This window comes from Cyprinus carpio, chromosome B10, assembly GCF_018340385.1.
Source record: "Cyprinus carpio isolate SPL01 chromosome B10, ASM1834038v1, whole genome shotgun sequence".
Lineage (NCBI taxonomy): Eukaryota > Metazoa > Chordata > Actinopteri > Cypriniformes > Cyprinidae > Cyprinus > Cyprinus carpio.
In genome coordinates this window covers 20,659,290-20,686,847 of record NC_056606.1, presented here as the reverse complement: position 1 = coordinate 20,686,847, position 27,558 = coordinate 20,659,290, and the positions used below count along the sequence as shown (strand labels likewise).

At 36.4% G+C, this 27,558-nt stretch overlaps 1 protein-coding gene and 1 long non-coding RNA gene across 6 annotated transcripts in view; both read right to left on the bottom strand.

Annotated features, from left to right (window-relative positions):
• Positions 1-2,579: 2,579 nt before the first annotated feature.
• Positions 2,580-8,709, bottom strand: LOC122138756. Its single transcript, XR_006155780.1, has 3 exons — positions 7,152-8,709; positions 3,669-3,866; positions 2,580-3,395 (listed from the first exon to the last, which is right to left on the bottom strand). It is a non-coding gene; the product is annotated as an uncharacterized LOC122138756 (long non-coding RNA).
• Positions 8,710-14,674: 5,965 nt separating this feature from the next.
• The window catches only part of ogdhb (oxoglutarate dehydrogenase b), a 28,590-nt gene continuing 15,706 nt past the window's right edge, over positions 14,675-27,558 (bottom strand). For 4 of the 5 annotated variants that reach the window (XM_042733199.1, XM_042733198.1, XM_042733201.1 and 1 more), the window contains 19 exons: positions 26,525-26,640; positions 26,270-26,424; positions 25,874-26,020; positions 23,142-23,232; positions 22,105-22,284; positions 21,556-21,684; positions 20,698-20,877; positions 20,452-20,604; positions 19,948-20,050; positions 19,695-19,823; positions 19,277-19,427; positions 19,065-19,192; positions 18,768-18,946; positions 18,609-18,680; positions 18,391-18,516; positions 17,809-17,881; positions 17,553-17,716; positions 17,226-17,380; positions 14,675-15,712 (listed from right to left, as the gene is read on the bottom strand). In XM_042733199.1, coding sequence (XP_042589133.1) covers positions 15,592-15,712; positions 17,226-17,380; positions 17,553-17,716; positions 17,809-17,881; positions 18,391-18,516; positions 18,609-18,680; positions 18,768-18,946; positions 19,065-19,192; positions 19,277-19,427; positions 19,695-19,823; positions 19,948-20,050; positions 20,452-20,604; positions 20,698-20,877; positions 21,556-21,684; positions 22,105-22,284; positions 23,142-23,232; positions 25,874-26,020; positions 26,270-26,424; positions 26,525-26,640 — 2,552 coding nt within the window. In that variant the 3' untranslated portion in view covers positions 14,675-15,591. Of the gene's footprint in view, positions 15,713-17,225; positions 17,381-17,552; positions 17,717-17,808; positions 17,882-18,390; positions 18,517-18,608; positions 18,681-18,767; positions 18,947-19,064; positions 19,193-19,276; positions 19,428-19,694; positions 19,824-19,947; positions 20,051-20,451; positions 20,605-20,697; positions 20,878-21,555; positions 21,740-22,104; positions 22,285-23,141; positions 23,233-25,873; positions 26,021-26,269; positions 26,425-26,524; positions 26,641-27,558 lie in introns of those variants that run through there. The other variant, XM_042733202.1, reaches the window with a different exon arrangement.

Below are 27,558 nucleotides of genomic sequence, written 5' to 3'. Positions count from 1 at the left end.
CCCCAGAAATAGGCGATGGGCTCTGATTGGTTAACTAGCCCAGTGTGTTGTGACTGGCTAAACCGCCTCTAGTGCGCGTCTAAATGCCCCGCCCCTCACCTCAGCGGCATGTACTCCGGTTGTGTTATAAACAACAGCGTCATCTATATTGCGTTTCAATTTGAGCCAGATTGAGACGCAGAGGATATAAGTAAAGAGGATCATGCAGAACCTGTGCAAGCACAGCTTTTAATGGTAGGCCTATGTTTTTTGTTTGTTGTCTCATACTTTTACATACAATGTAATTTGTAAATGCTACTGCTTATGTTAGCTTTTTATATATGGTTTTATCCTGATTAAAGCTTTAATATAGTACGGCAACTCCATGCGTGTCCATATTTAATGCTTCTCATAGCTATGTGAAAATAAGTGTATAAATGGAACAGTTCATTGTTGAAGCTGAGCTGAATGTGTGAGAGAGAGAGAGAGAGAGAGAGAGAGAGAGAGAGAGAGAGAGAGATGCAGAGCGTGTGCAGAGCAGGGGGACGCGAGGAACAGGATTGAGAATCGCTGCTTTAGAACATTGATTTTAAACTTGTGAATCTATTAGAATCATTAGAAGACAGGCCTTGCCCTCTTTGCTGCCTTTTCCCAAAGGCGGGGTTTATCTGGGTTTGTTACGTCACAAACCCGGGAAGTAATTTGTTGTAGTCCCTACAAGCCATTTTTGTAGGCATTAAACTGCCAGAATTTTAAAAGACGATATCTCCGTTTGCACTGAACTTTCAGCTTCGTAACTTTTGTAGATACTGTTTATGTTCAAACAGCAACATTACACACTATGTGAAATCGCAATCAACCACCCATTTAAATCATTTAAACACTTTTCAGAAACAGAAAGTAGTGCAGCTGCTTTGTTTACTGGGTTTCCGGGGTAACGGCTGCATTTCTGCAGTTTAGCGCCATCTGCTGTCAGAGAGTGAAAGGTGGTATTCCGCTTACGGCACTTCTCATTCTTTCCTATGGTATCCGTAAACGGTGATTGAGTGTCGCACAACTCGGACAGAAAATTCAATGACGTCAAGGCTGTAATGTGATTGGTTATTAAGGGACATGTGATCCAAGCAAGGTTGTAACTCTTTCTCCAATAGTAAGTAATACAGACATCTCCTCTCATCTCCTGGCTTAAAGACAATCCCTGCTTTCATCCAGAGCGACTCTCACATGTTCCGCCATATGCTTCTCATGCGTGCTTGTTTTCATCAGAGTGCTCACGCGTCTTTCACGCAGCATACAGCGGTGTTGTGCATTTTGATCAGTTGATGGGAAAAGTATTCTTAAAATGCATTCAAAATTCTGAGTAATTTGTAACATATAATTATTTACGGTATTTAGAAGTGAGCATGATAATAATATCGTGCATATTCATTACTGTGATATATCGCATTACCGAATACCGGCACATGTCTACAATGTACTAATAAATGTAACCTTTCACTTTGAGAAATTGGAAAAAAAGGGATAAATGAAACGTTTAAAGCTACTATTTTTAATCATTCTAGATGTTATTTTAGTATTATTACATAAATATAATATTACAGTATTTCTTAATATATTTTTTCGATTTCAGCTTTCAAGTTAGAGTATTTCTCTTAAGCTTTAATTTATTTTATTTCAGTTATGTTTTAATTTTAGTGCTTCAACCTAAACGTCACTTTTTTTAAGTTTAAGTTTTTTAATCTAATATTTACATCTTATTTATTTTCAGCTTTATTTAAATTAATGACAAAGATTTTACTATTTTTGTTTTAACAACAATGCTGATTCTATTTTTCTTCTTTATGGGGCATTATTTTTTTATTAATTTCAAGAAAATCTTACATAATGTATTACAGTAATAATAAAGAAGCACCAAAATGTCTTTTTAAGAATAAAATTTGTTTAGTGATTTAAAAAGAACTTATTTGACTTTTTTTAGTTTAAAAAAATCCAGTTATGATAAATGAACTCTGTGCCTATGACATGAGACGTGTCCTCCATTGTGGCTCTGTGGGATCATACTGTTATGTTAATGAAAGGAATTTTTAGGGAGGGCGAGAGACGCTTGAGCCAAAATGGCGCACTGTTGTTGCGTTATATAAATGTTCAGTCATGGAGCATTTGGCAGGCAGCTGCCATTTCACACCTGGTGGATTCAGAAAATTTGGGGATTTTTTTTCTCAACGTTTATTCTTTTCTTTTCTTGTCTTTTTTCACATGATTAAAAATTATTACTCTGTACATAGATAATTGTGTATTTAACACAAATGTTCAAAAGTTTGAGGTCAGTAAGTTTTTAACTTTTATTTATAAATCAATCATGAAAAAACTGCAGCAGTTTCCACACAAATATAAAGTGGCACAACTGTTTTCAACACTGATGATAATAATATTAAATATTTCTTGAGCAGCAAATCAGCATATATCAGAATGATTTCTGACAGATCATGTGACACTGAAGACTGATATTGAAAATTCAGAAATTAATTACATTTGAAAATATATTCAAATAGATAACAGCTATTTTAAATTGTAATAATATTTTACAATATTACTGTTTTTACTGTATTTTAAATCAAATAAATGCAGCCGTGATTAAAAAGAGAACACTTAAAAGATTACATTTCATGTAAATTGTTGTATTAGATGTCTAAACAGTTTACACAGAAATTCCTTCCACTTGCGTTTCATGAATGAGGCTCGATGTGTTCAGGGACATGTTTTTCTCACGGGCAACTAGCCAAAGTGTTTTTAAATCATGAATTAGAAGCACAGCAGTGGTGTGCGCCGTCCTCTAAAAAGCAGCAGGCAGTGAAAGGACTGGTTCAGACTGCTGCAAACCTCACAATAGAGAGGTCAGAGAAGGGCAAACTCAACCTCTCTCAACCCTTAGATATCAACTGTTTATTAATCTCATTACATTGTTTTCTCTGGAATAACATGCACGGTCAATCGTTCAAACAGGAACGTGAATTAAACAGTACATTTTGGTGATTTTTCTGCTTCAGATCCAGCAGAAAGGAACAGCAGTAGTTTAGCTGTGAAACAGATGTATGGCAATCTGGCAGCAGTCAGCGGCGCTGCGTTTGGCAGAGACGGTGTCATGTTAAGGTTTGAATTCAGCTTCTGGGCATGAGGTGACAGAGACAGACGGTGTTCATCAGCCTGATCTTTCATCTGCTTTCCTGGCTTTCTCTCGCCCCTGCATTTGTACATTTGTGATTTGTTCTGATGCTCTATTGTCTCTGCGATGTTATCGTGGAAAGAGCACAGAACTCACGTCGTCCATTTTGTTAGTTCATCAAGCGTTTGCTTTCATGCAGTGACATAATTGTTATTCCTCTCTCATTCCTCTCCTGTTAAGATCTCGTAGGGCACTACGAGAAAAATGGGAAGAGAACTGCCCTTAAGACATTGAGTCAATAAAACAGGCACTTTACTACGCCGTGAGGGGATCGGGTCGTGCAATGTTTGTGCAGCAGAGGGGTGGGAATTACTAGAAATGTCTACAGATATCAAACTCTCTTGATATTACCATCATGCCTCACCAACACCTCTGTGAATAGAGGCCCTACATGGTTTTAAAATGCAAAGGTTGGTAGAGAAATCAGTGTGGAGGCGTAAAGAGCTCCTGTTTGGTTTCTACTCACCCCTCATTGAGAATGGTACGCCCCACCCCAATGGCAAGAACATATCATGGGAATTATCCAGCAGAGAGAATGAAGGGAGGGTGGGGGAGAGCGAGAGCGCCTGGGCTAGACTGGAGCTGCTGAGGAAAGAACAATAGATCTGCAGTCTTGATGAGCATGACTGAACGTTAGTCTGGAGGTTTGGGGCCAGACGAAGAGCTGTAGGGAAACAGTACAGAATATTCTTTGTCAGAGGTAGAAAGGACAAAGACTGTCAGCTGAGCAGGTAACGAGGAGACGGACACCAATACTGTGAAAAACCCATTATTTCTAACCATTCTGATGTTAGTATGCTTAAAAATAAGTGTTTTTTTATTTTTATTTTTTTTGTTTTTATGGCATTGATGCATGCCATAGAAAATCAGTTTTGGTTCCCTAAAACCTTTCAATTAACAGTTCTTAAAAGAACCACTATAGTGTGAAAAACATATTATATAATCTAAAGAATCTTTTTTTTTTCCTCTATAAAGAACCCTTTGTTCAACGGAAGGATTCCATGGATGTTAATGCCTAAAGAATTTATTTCACCCATAAATGACAATTCTATCATTTAGCATCAAGCGACTCTTTTTTCAATTTTTCATTGTAATCATGCTCGAAAAAGCACTGCAGAAATAGTCCACTATATAATTTCTTTTATTTGTACGACGAATGGATTTTCAAATCTCATTATGACCCACTAATAGCCAACACTTTTAAAATAAAGGTTGCAAAAGGGAAATAATCATTTTGGGTTCCCAAAAGAACCTTTAAAGGGACATTTTTTTCCAAAGATGCGATGACATTTAATGTTGTTCAGTGAATTTTCACACGCAAAATCCAGTCATTTTAATAGAAAATCACGCGATCTGGAATTTCGCATGAGGATGAGATTTCCCCACGCAGGTTTCATAATGGGTTCAGGTGGTCACGCAGAAAGCCGCTTGGTTTGCATGTGACTTCCTCTTGATAGATTGCAACACGTTAATGTCAATATACAATGGACTTTTTTTTTTTTTTGACTGCAAAATTTTGCTCATGTGAACCTTTAGTGTAAAGAACATTTTCATAATCTTTCCACTCTCAAAGATAAAGGTTCTTGGCTCCTATGGGTCCCCCGAAGAACCTTTAAACTTTCCATTGCACAAAAGGTTCTTTATACTGGAAAAAACTTTAGTTTATTAAAAAGTTCTTTACATGAAGAAAAACTGGTTCTTTTGGGAACTTTTCACTGGAAGGTTCTTTGGGGAAGATGGGTCTTCTATCGCATCGCTGTGAAACCCTTTTAGCACCCTTTATATTTTGCAGTGTTGGAGACTAACAGACGTGGACACTATGAACAGTTGCCGTATGGAAGAAAGTTGCATAAATGTTCTTCAGAAAGTCTGCTTAATGTTCCAGGAAAAACTGCAAGGGTTTGGAACGACACGAGGCAGTGTTATTCCAATGGCCAAATATTAATCTTTAGCCTTTAATTATCAAGGTTTCCATACCATTTTCGATCTCCAAAGCTCAGAAACCTGAGCAAAACCGAGTCTTTAGTTTGTGTGCGCGTCAGTCTGAAGTGGCTGCATCACTGCATGCGGCCAGTGCAGTGAGGAGAGGAGAGGGGGGATAAGTCAGACTTATGCTCAGCAGCTCCCTGTTGCCCTGGAAACAGGTGCTGAGATTCTTTTGCCTTTTTTCATCTTTCTCCTCGCTATCGATGTCAATGCCACCTACAACATCCCCCCCCCCCACACGACCTGCTGCATCCCCCTCCCTCCCTCCCTCTCTCCCTCTACTGCAGTCATTTAACAATGTCACAGGCTAGAACAACCAACCCCCCCCCCCCCCCCCCACTATATCGCCCACTGTATGAGGGTCAAACAGCACTCGGGTATTGATCCTCATGAGCGCCGTTAAACCGCGCGTTTTGACGCGCCGCGTCGTCAATCTGACCCCAGTTTATAATCTTAGGGCACGGCAGATTGCGAGATATAATGCCGCTCTGCCAGCTCTGCCCGTCTTTGTGCTCCCATCGGGTGAGCAAAAAGGACAGACAAAGAGTAATCTGACTGCTGAAAAAGACGTCCCCCTCGCGTTCACTCAAACGCACAACCTGGTACGATCATACGCAGCGTTCAAACGCGCGTTTGGGATGCAGCTGTGTTTAAATCGAGATAATTAATGTCTAGGTTCTATTTGCGCTCTTAAAAAAACGTTCGAATTAAGCACGGCTCGCATGACGCGCGCGCATCCAGATCCAGTTCGATTCCGTTTTCTGGCCTTTTTAAGTCAACATTGTTGTGCGCCGCATTCCATTGCAGTGACTTCTGCCTGGCCTGAAGAGGAACATTCCTGGGAAGTGGCTGACCGACAATAACAGTCGGCAGCAAAAAGAGGGCAGGAGCGGTTTGAAAGAGCTGTTCTTTCCAGCCTTGTTCTCTGAAACACCATCAACTAGAAGCTCTGCATTTGCATCATCATGAACAGCGCTGCTAAGCTGTTCACTGTCTGTTCGGGTCATAAAAGAAAGCGAAATGCAAATCATAAACTGCAATCGTACAATCGGGCATAATTAAAACAAACAGGCTTATCAACTTTTAAAAATGAGGAGAAAGCAAGAACTAATAAAATATCTACATTGAATGCAATGAATTTGTGGCGTCTGCAAAATGCATAACATGTCATTATAAATGTGTTTTAGCATTAATTGTGTCATTAGGAAATATGGTTTTAATAGGAAAATAACAAGAATTGTCCACTTTTGTTGTTGTGTGTGCAATCAGTTTTCTTACTCAACCTATCATGTTCAGTTTGAGTATTTTTCTAATAAAGTTTTTTTTTTTTTTAAAGTATTTTAATAATTTTATAATTGTATATACATGTTAAAAAGTTTGGGGTTAGTAAGACGTCTTAATTAATAAAAAAAGTCTTATGCTCGCCAATGCTGCATAGATTTAATCAGAAACACAGTATAAGAGTAATATTGTGAATGTGAAATATTATTAAATTTATTTATATGTAAATAATACATTTATATAAAAGTTTGTATTTTATTGCATTTTAAAATGGAATTTATTTTTGTGATGGGAAAACTGAATTTTCATTAAAAAACATTTCTAATTATAAAATGATTCCTCTCATTAAATATTTTATGCATATATATATATATATATATATATATATATATATATATATATATAAATAGATAGTTAGATAGATAGATAGATATATAGATAGATATAGATATATAAATATTGTCCATTTTATATTGTATTTGTTAATTGTAGGTTTTTCTTTTTATAATATATTTCTTTCTTTTATATATTGTTCTTTTTTTCTATTTTTATAATAAAAACGCAGACTAAAAAAAGAAAATGGACGTTCTTTGAAAGACTCTACACCTGTTGTCAAACCTCCTCACACACTATTTGTTGTTATCATCAAACTACAATTGTCATATTAGAAATGTAGAGTCACCTTAGGCACCGTGTGTTGCATAAAGCTGCTGGATCATATGCAGTTCCATAACTCAGACAGACATTAACAGCCACATCAGAGGCAGAGGCAGCGATTGAAGAGGACATTCTGTCTGTCTCAATCATGCCACAGTCCTCCTAATTGGATGAAAATGGAGAAAGCTGGAAGAAAGTGTGTCATCCAAGATATACGAGCTCTCAAAAAGAGGTATCTGCAATTTATGCTTGCATATTGATTATTTTTTAGATTTGCCATTGTTAAGGGTATATAATGACTGTAATATTATAAACCCGATTCAACACTGAGTCAATGTATTCAGTATTTTGCTGTTGAGTTTGGGGTTGTAGGGCCAGTGGAAGTAGCAGAGATAATGAGATTGCAGCTCGGGACAGAAGGCCAATCATGTGATGGGTCAGACAGCAGAGGGTGCAGGAGAAAAAAAAACCCTCAGGAAAGGAGCAACCATCTGACTCAAACAGGGAGAGCTTTTCACATTTAAAGAGAGCTGTTGTTCCTCTTGCCTGAGGTGAATCTCTGTCCATGGCGTCCCGCTGAGGGTTTCAGGCACCAGTGAATGCAGGTTTGTCCAACAGACATTATGCAGGCCTAACTGAGACACAACGGCCAGTGGTTAGCAGCTGCAGTTTTGTGAAAACACCTCATTTTAAGAACAATACAGAAAAATACAGTTTCAGGAAAAAAGGTACAAAAGTTGTCACTGGGGCAGTACCCTTTCAAAAGGTACTTATATGTACCATTTAGGAACTAACATGTACATTTAAGGCACCAATATGTACCTTTAAGATTCTAATATGCATCCTTTAGGAGTTAATAAGGCACAACAGTGTACCCTTTAGAATTGTACCGTCCCAGTTACAGCCTTTGTACCTTTTCTCCTGAGAGTGTAGCTAGAAACAAAATTAATTTCAGCGTGAGTAAGACAAGTTTATAAAAGAAATGAATGGTTATAATAATTGGAGTGTGGCGTCATCTTGTGGTTAACGTGACGAATGAACATCTGGGAGTATTAAAAACGAACAAGTGAGGAGATATTATTTACCCTTTTCCCCTCCCAATTCTGCTTCACTTGAGTTATGGTAACTACTTTAAAAAACAATAATGTTTTTAAAGCCTGTACACACAATTCACAGAATCAAAAGAGTTCCATACACTACAGTATGAATTAAAGCACTACATAGTGTGTAGTAATTTTAATTGAAAGGAAATGGGTGGCCTATTTCAGCATCCTTTTTTCCCCTTCAGTATACAAGTTTGATTTACATTACATACTTTTTTTGTTTTTCTTTCTTTCTCCTACTCCAATTGAAGTTTGTTTAATTACCCTAAAATCTGATCATGGCAATCATAGCAGCACTCAAAGGACAATAATCTCCATTTGCTGATCCCAAAGATGGCCAGACTAGCTCTAGATTTACCTGATCTCAATAAACAGGTATGTTACAGGTTCCTACAGTGTGTTAATTAATTTGTTAAAAGTAATTTAGCTCAAGTCTGGTCCACTGTATAATATTATCCGAGATGTCTTTTGTTCCAGGGAAAAATCATCATTATTTAACATTCATTTCTGTGGCAAAACATTTTTCAGTAGCATTTTAAATTTATGAACATGTTTTCAACCTAATATTTTTAACAATTTCTCCTGTTGGTACTAATTCCATAATTTCTGTGGCAAAACATTTTTCAGTAGCATTTTAAATTTGAAGTGTGAATAATTTTTTTTTAGAATTCATGCAAATGTTAGGTAAACACTGTAAATCGTGTCAATGTTATATTTACATTCATGCGTTGGGCAGATGCTTTTATCTAAAGTGACTTACATTGCATGCACATTTTTATTTTCCCTGGGATTGCCACAGAGTCTGTCTTGGCTTTGACACAAGATCTCCTGAGGTTCATCTTGTATAAGCAGCAATCATGCAAGACAAAAACTAAATGAACTATCACATAGTGTGCACCATTTGTCAGGCCAAAATAATGTGCCACTGGATGAAAGAAAATAAATATACTTAGGCTGAATTAATTGCATTGCTTATACACATTTTTTTTTATTTTATGCATGTCTGTTGTAAGTATTTTTGAGTCTGTGCTCTGTCTCCAGCCCATCCCTCTCCTGCGACAGCAACAGAACCAGGCCATAACAATTGTCTCAGCAGTAGATTTCCAGTCTGTTAGCAAATGCCTTCTTTTGCACTTTCCCTCACAGTAATATTGTTGAATATTATTACAATTTAAAATAACTTTTTACTCATGTAATATATTTTAAAATGTAATTTATTCTTGTGATGCAAGGCTTACATTTCAGCATTATTACTCTAGCCTTCAGTGTCACATGATCCTTCAAAAATCATTCTAATATGCTGATTTGATGCTCAAGAAACATTAATATTATTATCAGTATTGAAAAGAGATGAAATGTGTGTAAAAACGGATATTTTTTTAACAGGTTTATATGATTAATATAAATTTCAAAAGAACAGCATTTATTTGAAATAGAAATCTACTGTAACATCATGAGTGTCTTCACTGACACTTCTGATCAATTTAATGCATGCTTGCAACTTTTAAACGGGAGTTAATATGTTAGTGATGCGTGCAAATATTTCAAAGGATGAGCAAGACATTTATTTTCATTTCAGTGCAAGAAAATGTAATTTCCTTTAACTTCTTTAACAGCATCAAAACCAGATGGACTGGTTAGTTTTGAAAGGATTAGCATTCCACCATCACAGCTCCCTGATTGGAATAAGTAGGTAGCACTAGTAATACAGTAAATAGACTAAAGGGAGCTGACATGCCTCTTACTGATCGTGTTGGACTTTAGACAGAAAATGCCCCTGAGGAGCCTTCACATCTCTTCAGAAGGATCCATTGAGAAAGAGGGTGCAGGTATGCTGCAGGTCAGTTTCATCTATCATCAGTTTTGTACCCGTTCTCATCTACAAGTTTCATCTACATCATGTTGTTCTGGACAGGTGGACAAATCAATTGGTGGAGAAGTGCTGAAGTCAGGACTGGTTCAGAAGGAGATCCTCTTCCTCATGAGTCCAGAGCTCATCGTGGCCAGACTCTTCACAGAGAAACTGGCTGATATTGCGTGCCTTAAGATCACAGGTAGCTACTGTTGGGGCATTTAGCACAACGTTATCTTAAACAAGGTTTTATAGTCTAAACAGATTTGAAAACAGTATCATCATCATATACTTGCTGACTTTTCTTAAAATCATACACTGAACAACAGAAGATCACACACACCAGGGCCCATATTCAAGAAAATTCTTAGTGCAAAGAGTGTCACGTACTTAACTATACACACACACACACACACACACATACTTGCATTTGTGGTTTACACTCCATAGGCGTAATGGTTTTTATACTGTACAAACTGTATTTTCTATTGCCCTACACCAACCCTACACCTAAACCTACCCCTTACAGAAAACTACTGGCAATTTTTGAATTTCATAAAACACTGTTTTGTATGTTTTTTAAGCCTTTTGTTGTACGGGGACACAGGTAGTGTCCTCATAAACCAAGTTTACCTTGTAGTACCCATATCATTACACACATCTGTGTCCTCATAAACCATATATACCAGTACACCAAATGTACCAATTTTTTTTTGTTTGTTTCTGTAATGGTTAATCCAGCAGTATGTGTAAGCTCTTTAGTCACAGTAGTTTTTTGTTATTATGTTTGAATAAAGACTAGTTATTTCATTTTGTTATTTGCCAAATGACAATTTTTGATAGGTGGTCTAATAAATTTGTTAAACACTGTATATATATATATACATATTCTTTGCATCAGTTCTGTAGTTCTGTAGAATGGCCCTGGCCCACACACACTCTTATATGGGTAGATTACTTACGAATTGTAGTCCATTACTGATTCCAAATTACTTGACAAAAATTGTAGTTAATAATGTAATCCATTACATTACTCATTTTAGGTAATATAATCAGACTACTTTTTTTATTTTTGACCTAACTCGTTTATCACATTGATTTAAATAGGATGATCTTGTACCATCTTGATATAAAGAATAAAAAGTCTAAGAAAATATATTCCATTCACTGTTATTAAGAACAAGTGCATTAAACATTACATTACATCAAGGTTTCCAAAACTAGGGTTTGTAAAGGAACTGCAGAGGTTCGTGAATTTAATGAAAAGCTAATATTAATTAATTAATAATAATTAATTAAATAATAATAATAAAAATCATTTTAAAATAAAATCAATCAAAATAAATAGTCCCCCAACTATCTCTACAACTTTGCTTCCTGTCTAACTACTGTTCTCTCAAATAAAAGGCAAAAATGCCAAAAATAAATCTTTAAAAAATATATATACAGTATGCATTATTTGTTTACCTGCATGTAATGTGACCATTAACTAATGTCAGAGAACTGTGGACATGCAAATGTGATGTTATATTAAAATATTTATTTTAAAATCTCAGGGGTACATTCAAGTAAATATATTAGGTGAAACAGGTTCAGAGGGCAAAACAAGTTTGTAATCCGTTACTATCCAGCTCTCTCTATATATATCAGACATGTGTGTGTGTGTGAGAGAGAGTGTGAGAGACAGAGAAAGAGAGAATAGGGTAAAATAGGAAAAAATATACCCTATTTAAAACCCTTTTATTTATTTATTTTTTTGGACAACCAATCAGAGTCTTCAATAGAATTTGTCTTACCTAGCAACAGGGTCAGCCCTGTCTCCTCACTAGGAAGAAAGTTTTTGTCTTTTCCTTGCTCAGAGTTGCTCTCAGATTGTTCCTGAACCACTTTTTTTTTTAGGATTTATTTTTGGTGTCTTGCCTTCATTATGATATGACAGTGGAAAGCAGACAGGAAGTGAAGTGGGAGAGAGTGGGGGCAGGATCGGAAAAGATCCTTGAGCCGGGATTCGAACCAGTCCCTCCAGGATTTCGTGGAAGTTTTTTCAGATTTTTGCGGCCTAAAATGACTGATTTTGCTGCGGCTTTTCTCAAAATTTGTGGTGGTATTTGCGGCATTTCTTATTGTTTTGCAGTGAAAATATACCACAGACAACATTCTTCTAACACTGTTATGACTTTTCTGACTTCGAGAACCACTGTAGGGCTCCAGACTAACATTTGAGGACACCAGCACTAGTGTCATTAAGTTCTACAGAAGGTGGCACCAGCACCTGACAGTAAAGCACTCACTCTAATCGCACATGTACTCAATCTCTGAGATGTCTGTTTGATGTCTGCATTTACATATGCAAGATGTATTTTAAAGAGTGCTTGTTAATCTGCAGTAACGTCTCTAAGATGTTTCCTGTCAGATGTCAAATAGACATTTATTAGAATGCATGTAAAACTGCTTCTGAGACTTTTATCAGATTACACAGCAGATGATTCCCAGATCTTTAGCAGACGTCTTACAGATGTAATAAATATTTTACATCTGATAAAATGTTCTTTTATTACTGTCATTCATAATTTCTAAATATAATTTAATGAATACTAAAATATATATTAGAGAGTGGAAATGGCCTATAAGTACTAATCTGCAGCCATCTACCAGTGGTAATTTAATATCTTTTTTATTTTTAAATAAGTGTTTGCTTTCCTACAATATGAAACTTTTAGTTTTATACATGGGGGAAACCTATAAAGGATGAACAAATATTGTCACATTAAAAATAATTTTTAAATTTGAAAATATTGAAAGCATTGAAGTGCTGGGAAAAGTTGTGTGAAGCATTTAAAAACACTTGAAAACATCAGACCATTTCTGCCACAAGTTGTTCCTGTAGTTTTACTGTTAAATCCATGAACGGTGGTGGAGATTTGTGTTTATTGAACAATGTTTTTCCTGGTTTCCACATCAGTGGCGTTTGTTCTGATATCTGTAGCTTTAACAGAATTCTGCGCTGAATCTGAATGCCTCTCACAAGATTTTACAGAGATTGTATTGATTCTGTGGTGAATTCGACTGCTTTCTTCACAGTGTATCTCCCAGCGCTGTGTATAACGGTGTCACGTGATTGAGATCAGCCCGCGGCTCCGGCTCGAGCAGATAAACGGTTTGTGCTGTGTAGCCCAAAGGAGTAGCGCAGATTCGTTTCACTTTTGGTTCGTTTATCCAATGTAGCTCTTGTAAATCAGTCACGATGAGAACGTAAGGCTGTTCATTCCATTTTTGGAACTGAGAAACAACCTTTCTTTGACTGAATGTGCATTGCGATGACATCACGGGACACGTCTAGGACCAAAATCTGCAGAAAATCTGCTGCAATTACGGAAATTTGCGAGCTTTTGCGAAAATTGCGGAGTTTGCTTGATTTTGCGATAAATTCAGCGATTGCAAAATCGCAAAATCCTGGAGGGACTGTCGAACTTGGGACGTCGTAACACAATGGTGTTGTATGTCGGTGCACTGCCCACTAGGCTAAATTAGGCACATGAGCTGGAACTATTAATAGACTACAATAGTAGCTCTTAGGTTAATGCTATACACTATACACTACTGTTCAAAAGTTTTTAAATTATTAAATACTTAAAATACTTTTATTCAGCGAGGACTTGTTCAGTCGGCAACATAAATAAATAAATGCTCTTCTTTTGAACTTTCTATTCATAAATGAATCCTGAAAAAATGTATTATGGTTTGCACAAAAATATGAAGCAGCTGTTTTCAACACTGATAATAATAGGAAATGTTTATTGAGCAACAAATCAACATATTAGAATGATTTCTGAAGCACCATGTGACACTGAAGACTGGAAAATTCAGCTTTGCGTCACAGGAAAAAAATACAATTTAAAATATATTACATATAGATTTCTTTTTAATTGTAATAATACTTCACAGTATTACTGTTTTTATTGTATTTCTTTTAAAAGACTTTCTACAAAAAACATTAAAAATAATTCCAAACTGTACCGTTTATGTAGAAACTACAGTTCAGCATTATTTTTAAAAGTGTTTTTACATTGTATTTTTAAAATATATTTTTAATAGCCAAATTCAAGGACCAAGGGTGTTCAGTGTTGCTCTGCAAACATAAAATAATACAGTACTAAATGTAAGCTAGTTGTTTTTCAACTTCTGGTTAACAGTAACCTGATCATTTCTACTCTTAACAGATAAACTGTACAAGTTGCTGAAAGAATTTGGTGAACACTACGCTTGTGAACATCACTCGGCAACAAATGTGTACAGATTCATCAGAGAGAAGATCAGACATAAGAATAACTTACTGTAAATCTGTCTGGCTTCAGCAGTATTAAATATGTAAAGCTGCTTTGAATGTATCAGATTTCTGAAAGATCAGAATAATGTAACAATGTAATGCAATGTAATGTAACAATATAAAAAACACATGCTCTATGTGTTGTACTTGTTTTTGGACCAAAGGTGTCATATTAACTTAATTGTTTACCTTAATTAAAATGTGTTATAGTCAGTCACGCTTCATATTAATTAACAAAAAATTCAGATTAATTAAAGATCATCTGATAAAGTGCACAAGACATGTCTTTATTAATGCAAAATAAACTGCTCATGTTAAATGTGTAGTTTTCTTGCATCATTTGTAAGTACAACAAGCAAACAGATTGAAATTGATATGAATGAAGTATTATAACAGTAGTCTGAAATAAACATAAGCCTAAGAAAATAAATAAATCCTTTTATTTTATGTCCTGAAGAGAGTCTTTCCGCTTGTTGCTTAATCGCAGCTTATTGTTTTTTAAATAACAAGAAGATAAAATGATTGTTTCAGCTTTCAGTTCTTGAATTCACCTACTGAAGTTCATTATAATTTGGCACTGAGTGTTTAGAGGGTGAATGGGAGAGATGAAGAGGATAAGGAAGAGAGATAGGGTGTCTTTACATTTCCAGCTATATTATAAAACTGCTAAACACAGGCAAGCTAACTTGTTCCTTTTTCGCAATAATTTAAAAATGCATAGGGTTCCATGCATGCCCTTTAAAGCCCTCATGCTATCATGACTTTTCAGTGTCTCACTTCTGAGACATCCATGCCAACTCAGGTAACGGACAGTGGAAACATTTTCTTGCGCTGTTTTGTGCGTATTCAAAAAAAATAAAATAATTTGTATTATTGAGGGGAAACCTCTAGTTTAAGCTGTATATCACTTTAAGGCCCTATTAAAACCATCATTAACATGCCTCAGAGACACATGCATGCAAACTTATCCCATTACCATGTCATTGCTTAAAGCTTGCATCCTTTCATAAAACCTGCATAGATAGGCCTCTCATACCTACTGTACAGTGCAAAGCAAACCTGTGCTTTGGTCAGGAGATTGCTAGCTGCCAGCCTGCCTTCTAATGCTAACAGCGGGGTGTGAGTTTCCTGAAAAATGAGGGACAGAGGGATGGTAATGAATGGAGGGGATGGTGTGAGGTGCTTAGGACTGGTTCTGAAAAGCATCCAGGTTGAAGGCTGTGTCCATGAACCGCTCCAGCTCCACAAGATGAGCCTTCTTGTTGCCTGTGGCGGGTGCAGCTGCAGGCTCTCGGCCGGCATACCTGAAAAGAATACATGTAAATATAAATGTAAATGCATGTTTTCATTTATCCAAAGTGACTTACAAATGAGGTCTTACATGCATTATTACATGGCTTACATGCATTAGCAACACATGATAATTGGGTACAAATACTGTTGCATGAATGCATAGCATGGAAACTTGTTCAGGTTAACCCAAAGTAAACAAACAAACAAACAATTAAATGGATAGTTCATTTTCAAATATTAAAAATTCTGTCATTAATAACTCACCATAATTTTGTTCCAAAACCCATGAACTTTGATGACCTTTGTTCATCTTTGGAAAACAAATTAAGATATTTTTTTATGAAATCCAAGAGCCTTTTTACCCTCCATAGACTGCAACTCAATTGAAATGTTCCCAGACACAGAAATGTAGTAAGGACACTGGTAAAAAAGTCCATGTGACATCAGGTGTTCAACCGCAATTTTATGAAGCTAAGAGAATAATTTTGTGCATAAAAAAACCCAAAATAACGACATTCAACAATTATTCTCCTATACAAAGTATAGAATAAAGTTATTATTTTTGTTTTCTTTACACACAAAAAGTATTCTTGTAGCTTCGTTAAACTGCGGTTGAACCCCTGATCTGGGAACATTTCAGTTGCTGCTGTCTATGGAAGGTTGTTTGCTTACTTTAGGGTGACCTGAAGAAGTTTTCATGCTATGTATTCATGCAACAGTATTTGTTGCCAATTATCACTTGTGTTGATAATTCAGTAAGTGATGTAATTTCAGTTCCCAGAACATTTTAGAAATCTCTCGAATTTCATAAAAAAATCTTCATCTTGTGTTCTGATGATGAAATCTTACAGGATTGGAACGACAGGGTGAGTAATTAATGACAGAATTTTCATTTTTGTGTGAACTATCCGTATAAATTTGAAACATGTTTAAAAAATTATGATTATTATTATTTATGATTAATTATTACTATATTATAATAATACTACATTATACTATTATATTATAATAGCATTATCACTTATTTTACTATTATTTTTAAAATACATTTTTATTATTTAGCCATTAAAATATTTAGTATTAGCAATGCAGTCATTTTTACAGTATCATTTCTAAATATGAATAAAGAAAAACAGAGAACATTTATTGTAAAACTATGTTTCTAAAAAAAAAAAAAAAAAAATATATCATGAAAATATTGTCAATATTACTTGACACTAGGGCTGTCATCGTTAACACTTTAACATATGCAATTAATTTTACAATCCTTAACGTGTTAAAATAATTTAACCCAGTTAACGCAAAATTACTGAAGCACAGTAATTTCTATTCTAACCCTTTAATCCAATTTTGCTTCTCTGCTTACGATCAGATAATTTTAAGCTGGTAAACTCTGGGAAAGTTTTCATTCCAATGATCCAGGAACCAAATATAATTATTTTAATTTTGGAGGAAATATATAGCCTAGTTCTTGAGAGATTTTGTGAGATTCATTCTAAAGATGAATTTAAAGGCATGAGTTACCAAATGGGACGGGTGTTGTTGAAGGTTCTGCTGATGCGTGGCTTGACATAGTCGTAGTAGCCTTGATTCTTATGCTCTTCCTGGCACCACAGCAGCTGAGCCTGCGGATACTTCTCTGCCTCAGCTTTCACCAGGTCAAATGGGAACGGAGAAAGCTGGACAATAATACATTTCAAGTCATCAAACACATCTTTTAACTACAAAGGGTGCAGGCAAGAAGTGAAAATGATAATGCTGGACTAGTATAATGAGCATTCTTATCATAGAGAAATAAATCCAGAACATGGCCCATTTACTAAATATAAGAATGAAAGTGTATGCAGGTACCTGCTCAATGCGGCTGATGGCCACTGTGTCCTCCAGGCCTCTGGTCTTTCGTTCTTTGGTGAGGTCGTAATAAACTTTTCCTGTGCAGAAGATGAGACGCTTCACTCCAGCTGAATTCTGTGATGCACTTCCTTCTTCAGGAATGAGACGTCTGAAGTGTGTGCCTAATCAAACCCGAACACACCAGAACATTACTAAAAATGCTCTAGCAGGACATTCTATGGCAAAGGATTGCCAAGATTTCAAGTGGACAAACCTGGTAACATGTCGTCAAATTTTGACTTGGCCTCCGGGTGCCGTAGCAGTGATTTAGGCGTGAAGATAATGAGCTAGAGCAAATAGAAAGAAAGATTAAAACTTCATGAAACCGCAAATTAGCTACAAATAGATTCCCACAATATTTGACCAATACATTTCATGATTTTTCTAAGTCCAGGATTTTTTAAAATATTTACATGGTTTTGCTGATGAATCCATTCAAAACAATGTGTAACCCATTTTCAGTAAATCACTGAAAAAGCTACTTATAAATAAAGATTTAGTCACAAATTGGACATTAGCTATTAAATTAAATATTTTAGAGAAAAAAATACTCAAATTTCCATAGCAAATACTGGTAAAAAAAAAAAATAATAATTGTATAGCCTGAATGCACTGTAAGTTGCTTTGGATAAAAGCGTCTGCTAAATTCATAAATGTAAATGTAAATATATGTTTTTTCACGAATAATCCATGATTTCAAGAACTGGAAAGAAGTTTTAAAGTTCTCTGATATTTTCATGTTTTTCGTGGAGAGGGAAACCTGTAGAGATGATGAACAGAGTGAAATGTCTCTTACAGGCTTTCTGAAGGGCAGAAGGATCTGCCTCCGAAGAACATGGAAGTAATTTGCAGGTGTGGAGCAGTTCACCACAATCCAGTTACAGTCATAAAGCTGCCGGACGGCAAAGTCCTCTGTGATTATCTGTGTCAAACAAATGAGTATTAAGACCGTTATTTATAGTAAATATTGTGTTCGGTTAAAATTTTCATTCTTAAAAAAAGCTAGAGATTTACCGGGAAAATGTCAGGGTCATCATTGCACATCTGCAGAAATCTCTCTGGACGGGCGGAGGAGTGCTCTGGTCCCTGAAAAGATCAGCAAGAAAGTAATGAAAAAGGGAGCGGATGAGAAGATGGAAGCTCAGAGGTGGATTAAAGATGAAAAGACCTCACCATGCCCTCCATGCCATGAGGCAGCAGCAGCACAATGCCGTTCTGTCGAACCCACTTGGCCTGGCCGGGGGAGATGAACTGGTCGATGATGCACTGGGCTGTGTTATGAAAGTCTCCAAACTGAGCCTCCCAGAGGACTAGGGCATTAGGACTCGCCATGGAAAAGCCAAGCTCGAAACCTGGACACAATGAGACAGACCTGAGGATATGCTTGTTCAGTGGGCATATAATGTGCAGCTTCTTCTGGGATTGTTTGACCGACAGCAACCAGCCACAGTTCATTTGGTTTATACCCACCAAGAACCCCGTATTCTGACAGGGAGCTGTTGCACACTGTATATGGAGCTTGGTTCGGGTCAATGTAGTTCATGGGAATGCAAGTCCGTTTGTCAACGTTCTGATCATGTAGCACATGGTGCCGATGACTGTATGGGGATAAAAAGGTAGACTATGGAGAATCAAGTGGCAAATCAAGTTCATTCAGAAGCACGAGATACAGCTGCTCTCACCTGAAGGTCCCTCTCTCCACATCCTGACCACTGAGACGCACATGAATGCCTTCCTTTAGAAGAGAACCTAAGGCCATGTATTCTCCCAGAGCCCAGTCCACTGAGCGATTCTGCACCATCGTAGCCCTGCCCTTCAGGATACGGGTAAGACCTAGAAGAAGACGGACAGAATGAGTACAGATGATGGCTCGAGCCAAAAAATATTTTTAAGATGGATTTGAGCCAAATTCATTTATTGGTGATTTCTGTTTTTGAAACACAAGCTTATTTTGAAGATTTCAGAATTTCTGCATTCAAGTAGATAGGAACTGTAGATATAACCGGTTACCAACATGCTTAAAAAATGACTTTGGGTACAGGCCATTTGCCTTTTCATAATTGTGTGCAGGTGTATGCAGAGATGAGAGTGAAAAGATACCTCCATGGATAGTGAAATCCTCCACAGGCACAGAAGAAGCCACCTGACCAATGTGACTAAGCACTTCTTCATTAAGACCAGTGGATGGACAGCTCATACTCTTGGGTTGACCGTCCAGAGTGAAGAAACCTGTAGAGTTAAGCACAAATGTCAAGTCAAGTAGATTTCAGAGGAAATACACGCATGTAATACACACACGTAAAAGTGTCTCAGTATGGAGACATTGTACATCAACACAAACACACACACACACCTGGCCAAGGTGAGTCAAGCCAGTGCTTGATGTGCAAGATCTTCTCATCTTTAGAACGATTGTACGCTTCCTCACAGATTTTGTCATACTTGGCAATTTCCTCCTACAAGGACAGACAGGCAACATTATATAAATGTAAATATTCACACAAGTCATTTAAGTAAAAAAGTATTTGAAAAATATTGTCAATGTTTCCTATTATCGAAACTACAACTTAAACACTACAGATAAAAAGTTTGGGGTCTGTCAGATTTTTTAATGTTAAAGTCTGTTATGTTTTGGTTAAAGTTTCAGTAAAAACGGTAATATTGTAAAATACTACAAAACAGCATTTTGGTAAAAACATGTATAATGTTATATAAGATTTCTGTCACTTCTGATCAATTTGATCTATTCCTGGTGAATAAAATTATTAATTTCTTTCAAAACAATATCTTTCCGACCCCAAACTTTTGAATGTCAGTGTACATATTCATTTTAGGAGTAATATTTGCTTAATCTGACCTCATATTCCTGTCTGCTTACGGCTCCTTCTGCAATGAGCTTTTCAGCATATTTCTGCAGAACAGGTTTCTGTTTCTTTATCTGTTTGTACATCAGCGGTTGCGTGAACATCGGCTCGTCCATCTCGTTGTGGCCGTTCCGTCTGTAGCTCACCTACAGCACAAATGAGAACACCAGAGTCAACACCTAAAACACGTCTGACACACAGCTGGAAACATTCCGGCTTAAAAGAATGTGCTTCCCTACCAGATCAACCACCACATCTTTATGAAAGGTGGCTCTCCATTCTGCTGCTACATTACACACATACATCACAGCCTCAGGATCGTCTGCATTAACATGGAAGATGGGAGCGTTGACCACTCTGGCCACATCCGTGGGATACGGCGAGGAGCGTGCCATCCGAGGGTCAGTAGTAAAGCCAATCTAAAGAGAGGGGAACAACAATATTTAAAGAAAACACAAATATTTGCCTCAAAAAAAGTCAAACTTACATGGCAGTTTCAACCCTTTTGATAAATGGCACCATTTTAACCACATATTTTCTCTTCAAAAGCCAAGAAATGTTAACCATCTTTTCAGGACAAGTGATCATGAAATTATATGTGTTATTCCAAAACAAGAACCTATATAATATATTTATACAAAATTATAAATTATACAATACTACAGTTGGCCAGGTATTGTTTTAAGAAATTAGTGCTTTTATTTAGCAAAGATGCATTGAATTGAGCAAACATTAATAATAAGAAGAAATGTTCCACTTCCTTGAACAGCAAATCAGCATATTAGAATGATTTCTGAAGGATCATGTGACTCTGAAGACTAGAGTAAGGCAGCTGAAAAACTCAGCACTGACATCACAGAAATAAATTACATTTTAACATATGATAAACAGATAAGAGATATATTAAATTGCAATGATATTTCACCGTATTAGTGTTTTTACTGTATTTTTGATCAAATAAATCCAGCCTGGTAAGCAAAACAGACTTCAAAAACATTGGGGGAAAAAAATCTTACAGACAAACTTTTGAACTGTAGTGTATAATCAATTTAAAGTTGTCAAAGTGCCCTGCTGTTGAGTGTGTGTGAGAAACAGACCTGGTTGTTTACGACCACGTGAATAGTGCCATGTGTGGTGTAGGACGGGAGGTCACTCAGGTGGAAGGTCTCATAGACGACACCCTGACCTGCGAAGGCTGCGTCTCCATGCAATAAGATGGACATCACTCAGAGACAAGGACACAGTCTTCTTAGTGACACCATGTCAATCGTGTCTTGTTGTCTGATCACAAAAGATGATTTAAGACTGTTTTAAAAACTGTTTACATAATACAACCGATCACACGTTTGTCTTTGAGGGAACTGTTTAATCTTTGGATACAGGCCTCTTGATTTGTACTTCTCTTTACAAAGTCACAGTCCATGTCTGTAACTTTGAGGTCATCTATATACTAGCATACTACTTGACCAAGTAAACTTTAAGCTTATGCCTGCACTAGAGATCTACAGTAATAATAGGTTTGTTTTCCTGATGCACTGATAAAAATTCTGCTAATGCAATAATGGGGTAGTAGGGGTCTTTAAAATAAACACTCAAGTTTAATAACATAAGCATAGATGCTGGAAGCACGAGGGCAGTTCACACACCCTTTTGCCGTCAGAGTCACCGCAGTAGAACTGCTCTGCCTTGGTCTTGCCCTGCACTACAGGGTCCACTGCCTCCAGGTGTGAAGGGTTGGCCATCAGAGACAGAGTGATGTGGCGATCAGTGACTCGGTTGATGCGTCTGTGGTACATACCCAGATGATACTTCACATCACCTGAGCCCTAAACAAAGAGAAACTGAAACATGAACAGCACTGGAATGATAATGATACATAATTTGTATAATTTTTACATCATGTGGGAGAGGACACCTGCTTTCACAAAAAGCATGTCACCATGGATTGTTTGCAGATCTAATTAAGTGAACCACAATTACAGTACTGAATGTTTTACGTATCACTGCTCCGGTTGTTCCAGATTTGCAACATTTGTTAAACATGATCACGTTCATATTAAAGTTGTCATGAAATGAAAATTAAACCTATTTTCTAAATGCATGTTACTGTGAACAATTCAACCATGCACATTTTTTTAGTTACATCATAATTATGGAAGCTTGTTTCTGTCACAGGTAAAGAAAAAAAAAAAAGATAACTGCGACTTTTTATCTCACAATTTCTGACAATTAGAAAAGAAATGTGATACATGAACTGTGATACATTGTGAGACAAAAACATAAAAAATAATCAATTTATAAATAAAATTAAATATAAAAAAAAGCATACAATAAAAAGACAATTGCAATAATTTATTACTCATCAGCAAAAAAATAAGAAAGATGTAAACTGGATTCTGAGAAGCATACAGTTTAAAGCGGCTTGCACTTCTTTCGGATGCCTGTGCTGCCATATGCATTTAAGACGTTTTTCTCAGCACAACTTATTTCTTATGGCTACATCCTTATCTGCAAATGTTAGAACGTCACACCAGTATTTGAATCATGACTTCAAAACCGAGGTACCAAGGTCATTTTTGTGGAAGAATTGACTGGAACTGAAATTTGTTTTGTAATCTCTATAATGAGCTAAACAAAGAACTATTGCTGAAGGAAATTAAGGTGGCTTGAAAGAGCTGCTCACCTCATCTGCAGCTTCCAGCTTTGAATCAAACTGGCAGAAGATCTGGTCCAGCTCCTTACGGATCACATTAGCAAGCACATTCAGACGGCCTCTGATGGAGAGCAGAAAATTCAGACACGTTTCAATGGCCCTACATATATACTTCATTAACCAGTATACATTGTACAGAAGGGCGGCACTCAACTAAAGATTTGTCTGGTCGACTAGTAGTCGCTCATTTTAAGCATTAGTCGAATAATCACACGTTTATTAATAAACCATTCAAATCTTAATAATGATCCTTTAATTGTCTACATAGCCTAATAAGCACTCAAGTGCACACGTAAAGCTTGCCAAAGCAAACCGCAGAAGTAATAATTACGAATGTGGGTTTTCACACACACATTGATTTATTACAATATCAAAACTGACCGCCACAAATAGATTTTCCAAAAGGCTTTGATTTCATTGAATAAACACGAGCACTGCACGTTTCAAAATCCAAAAACCGGTGCTGGTGTTTTTATATCACTGTATTTCAGAAGGAACCCGACTGTATTTAGAAAATTTTCGATTTCATTTTCATTTTGCATTTTGCATGTAATGCTTGATAAGGCAGCGTTTGTGAGCTCAGCGCTGCTTTGCAGCCGTGACCGGAGAATCCTGTATCTCTCCCGCTCTTAAAGCACCTCCTGCTGGCAGAAAATGAATTTGCATATATATGTATATATGAGGGCGGGGGAGTGCTGCCAAAAATAGAGTGTAAGGAACCGTCAAAATAAAAGTTAATTTTTACATAAAGGCATTGTGCTAGAAATATTACTATTATTTAGTAGAATGTATATGATACTGCTACTACTGTTAAAAAAAAATAAAACTTTATTTTTTAAAAGAAATAAATCACACAATGTTTTTTCCATGTTTTAATTTTAATAGCAAATCCCCTTTATTTAACAAAACATCAAATGTGTTTAAATTTCATTAATTAAAAGACAAATAAAATTTGGGTGAAACTTGTTTACTGTTTTTCATAATTATAATACCTGTAGAAAAACTTTAAACACAATTGTAAATAAGTACAAAGAATGGAATTGGTTTTATTTTTAGTGATAAAAAGTTTTTTTTTTTTTTATTTAGCATATTTTTGTGTTTTGCTTTGGTACCAAAATTGGTAAACTAGTGACAGTTTACTAACAAGTAACGATACCGAATACTTAAACTTTTTTAACGTAAAAGCACTACTAGTATCTGTAAATATTAAGCTGCAAAAGTCGATTTAAATATGAATCCTGCATGTTCTGCCTGTCTCTGTTAATGAATGGAGCAGACACGTGGTTTCATTTACTACACACACACTGAAGCACGCGTGACGCTCGCGGTGATTTCAGCGCCTGCCGTGCCGTCTCTCTAAATGATGACATAAACACATGAACAACATCTCCAGAACAGCTCTGAGAGTCACTTCATGAGCATTTGACCATTTGATTTGAGTAAAACTAGCATCATATTTCATACACAGAACTGTAAAGATATTCACGGCAACCCATCAAAATAAAAGTCCGGTTTGATTTGAAGACATAGTGACTTTAACCATTTTTCAGTAGAATGTGCATAGCCTACTAATACTACTGCCCTTTGTTTGCCAAAAAATAAAGTTTGCTTAATTTTCAATAATTAAAAGATAAATGATAAATGAAATTAATGTTTTATGCCTTCATTTAATAACCAGAAAAATGTAAAAACAGAATTTCTGAGGGGGAAAAAAATCATAAGGCTACTTTAAGAAAAATATAAATTAAGTTTTATGCATTCAAATAATTAGACATGCTAAAACACAGAATTTAGTAACAATAAAAAATATAAATATGGTGACAAAAAATAAAACATTTCATAGGGCCCTAAATGTATTTTTTGTTCAACTTTTAATAAATTGATGTGAAAATGTATTATTCAACAATTATAATAAATAATAAAACATGCTTTTTAATTAATACAATTTAACCATTTTACTGACTGATATTTGTGTTGTTTATTATTTATACTAATTATAATTTTTGTGCAATTACTTGCCTGTCATTTGAGTTTGTGGCAAAACATTTTGCAGTGTTTACATGTTGTTTATTACTGAATAAAATTTATTAAAATGGATGTTTAATTTCTTAAAGTACAAGTTGATTTCAAAATGCACAAAAAAATAAAGCATTTTGTGTTTTTCGGTTGAATAAAAGACAATTTTTCCCTATATATTTCATCATTGAGGATTTCTTCAAAAAAGTCTATAAATCTCGTCTCGTTCTTGTGGGATAAGTGTCTCGTCACACCCCTACTTTAAATACATTATCCATTAGTCACCGTTTACACTGAAAGTAATACAATCAGAATCATTCTCGACAAAGTTTCCGTGCTGCGTTAGTTATTGTTTGTTATTAAAATTTTAATCAGGTAACTTGTCCGGTCAGGCAAGTAAAATTCTCTTTCACTTGCCCCTTCACAAAATCCACTTGTCCCGGAAAAGTGTTAATGTCGAGCCCTGATTTAGATGTCCTGCCTGAGTACTGTATTACCACATAGACCAGCCGTTAACTATCTCTCCGTCACGGACTACGTGACTTCACCACTTACTGTGGATTGTTTTATTATTTTCTGTGACTAAGCCACTGATAAAATTTTGGTCGACCAAGCCTCTTCTCATCGACTAATGGTTAGTCGACTATTAAGGGGCAGCCCTATTGTACAGTTGGTTGTTTCTCTACCTGTGTGGCATTCCCATGATAACACTCTCCACTCCGTTCTCACTAGATTTGTCGATGATGGTTTTGAGTGCAGGAATGAGGGACTCGCATCCTTCTAGGCCAAAACGTTTCTCTGATGACCACTTCCTCTGCAAGAACTCCTCAAACCTGGCAGCATTACAAAAACATTCACATAATAAAAAGAATGTTATTGCATTAAATAACAAGATATTAAAGCAAGTGTCACCTGCAAACAAATGATGTAATGTGATTTGTTTGACAAAACTGATTCCCTTTCCTTTGTGTCAATATTAGTGGATGTATGAATTAATTTCCATTTTGTGAAGGGTTTTGCTTAAATTATTTGAATGGCAAATAATGCATTCAGGTCTACAGAAAACTATGGCATGGACAGACCTTGTTGAGCGGACCATACGGGCCAGTAGCGTCCTTTTCTCGTCCAGTGTAAACTGCATCACTCCCGGCTTCTCAAACTTCTCTCTGATCCACTGGCACTGCTGCAGGTCATTGATGAACATGAACTCCACTCCGATGTGCTGACAGTAGGCCATCTGCATAGTGCAGCGAGAGAGAAGTCATGCAAAACAGCCAATCTTTATAGTTCGATAGCAGAAAGAAAACAAATTTGTTATGTTGTTGGTGGATATGTACCTCTAAACGCCGGATGATTTCCCTGAGAGTAAGACTACCTTCACTTCCCCCAATGAAGGTTGTGGTAGGAAGCCGGAAAACTTTATCCAGATCCGCTTCTTCCAGTCCATAGAATCCTGGCAGCAGACATGCAAACACATGGATGGGGAAAGGGGAGGAAGGGCAAGCGAAACAAAACACCACAGTGGATCCGACCGACACACATAAACACAGAGGACAAATTGAACTGCGTTAGATGAAGTACTGATGTGGGACAAGTGTGTAATAAGTGTAATTTTTTATAAGAGCACAATAGTGCAAATAAGAGCACATTCAAGCACATAAGACACAGAACATGCAAAGAAAAAGCTAAGCCAACAGTATAAGCAGAGGAAAGATGAAATATGAGGGTGAAAAACAGATCTATTCCAGCCCGGTCCACCAGTGCCACAGGGAGTGCATGCATAAGATGCTACAGATGGCAACTTGTTAGTCAAAACATGCATGTTTGAACGAACACATTTTACCTAGAAATGTGTTTCAGTGTACAGTTGAACTCTTTTCTCATTGATTAATAAGCAACATGTGAGTGTATTCCATAAAGCAGAAATGTAGACTAGAATCTCGCATACCAGTTTGCTCTGACCTATGATCTCAGAAACATGGCGTTCCTTCACAATGTGTGACACTGAGTTGTTCCTGTTTACTTATCTACACAACATACATGAACAAATGTACCTCATTTCTGCAGGCAAGGAAACATGATAACGTTCCTGCAACACCAGTAAAACAAGATTATGCTAAACTAAACACGATCACAAAAGTGAAAGAAGAAAGACCAAACTGAGAACATAAGCACAAATAACAATAAGTCTTGTCAAGTCCAAAGTGATATTCTGGTCTCTAGACCACATCCTTCAATGTAGGTCTGTAGGAATATAAAACAACAACAACAGCAACTCATAATCAAGAGTCACATAATCCCATGTTGCAGGTTAACCACCACTGTTGATTAATGGGTACATAAATCACTCAAGATATGTATATCATTTTTA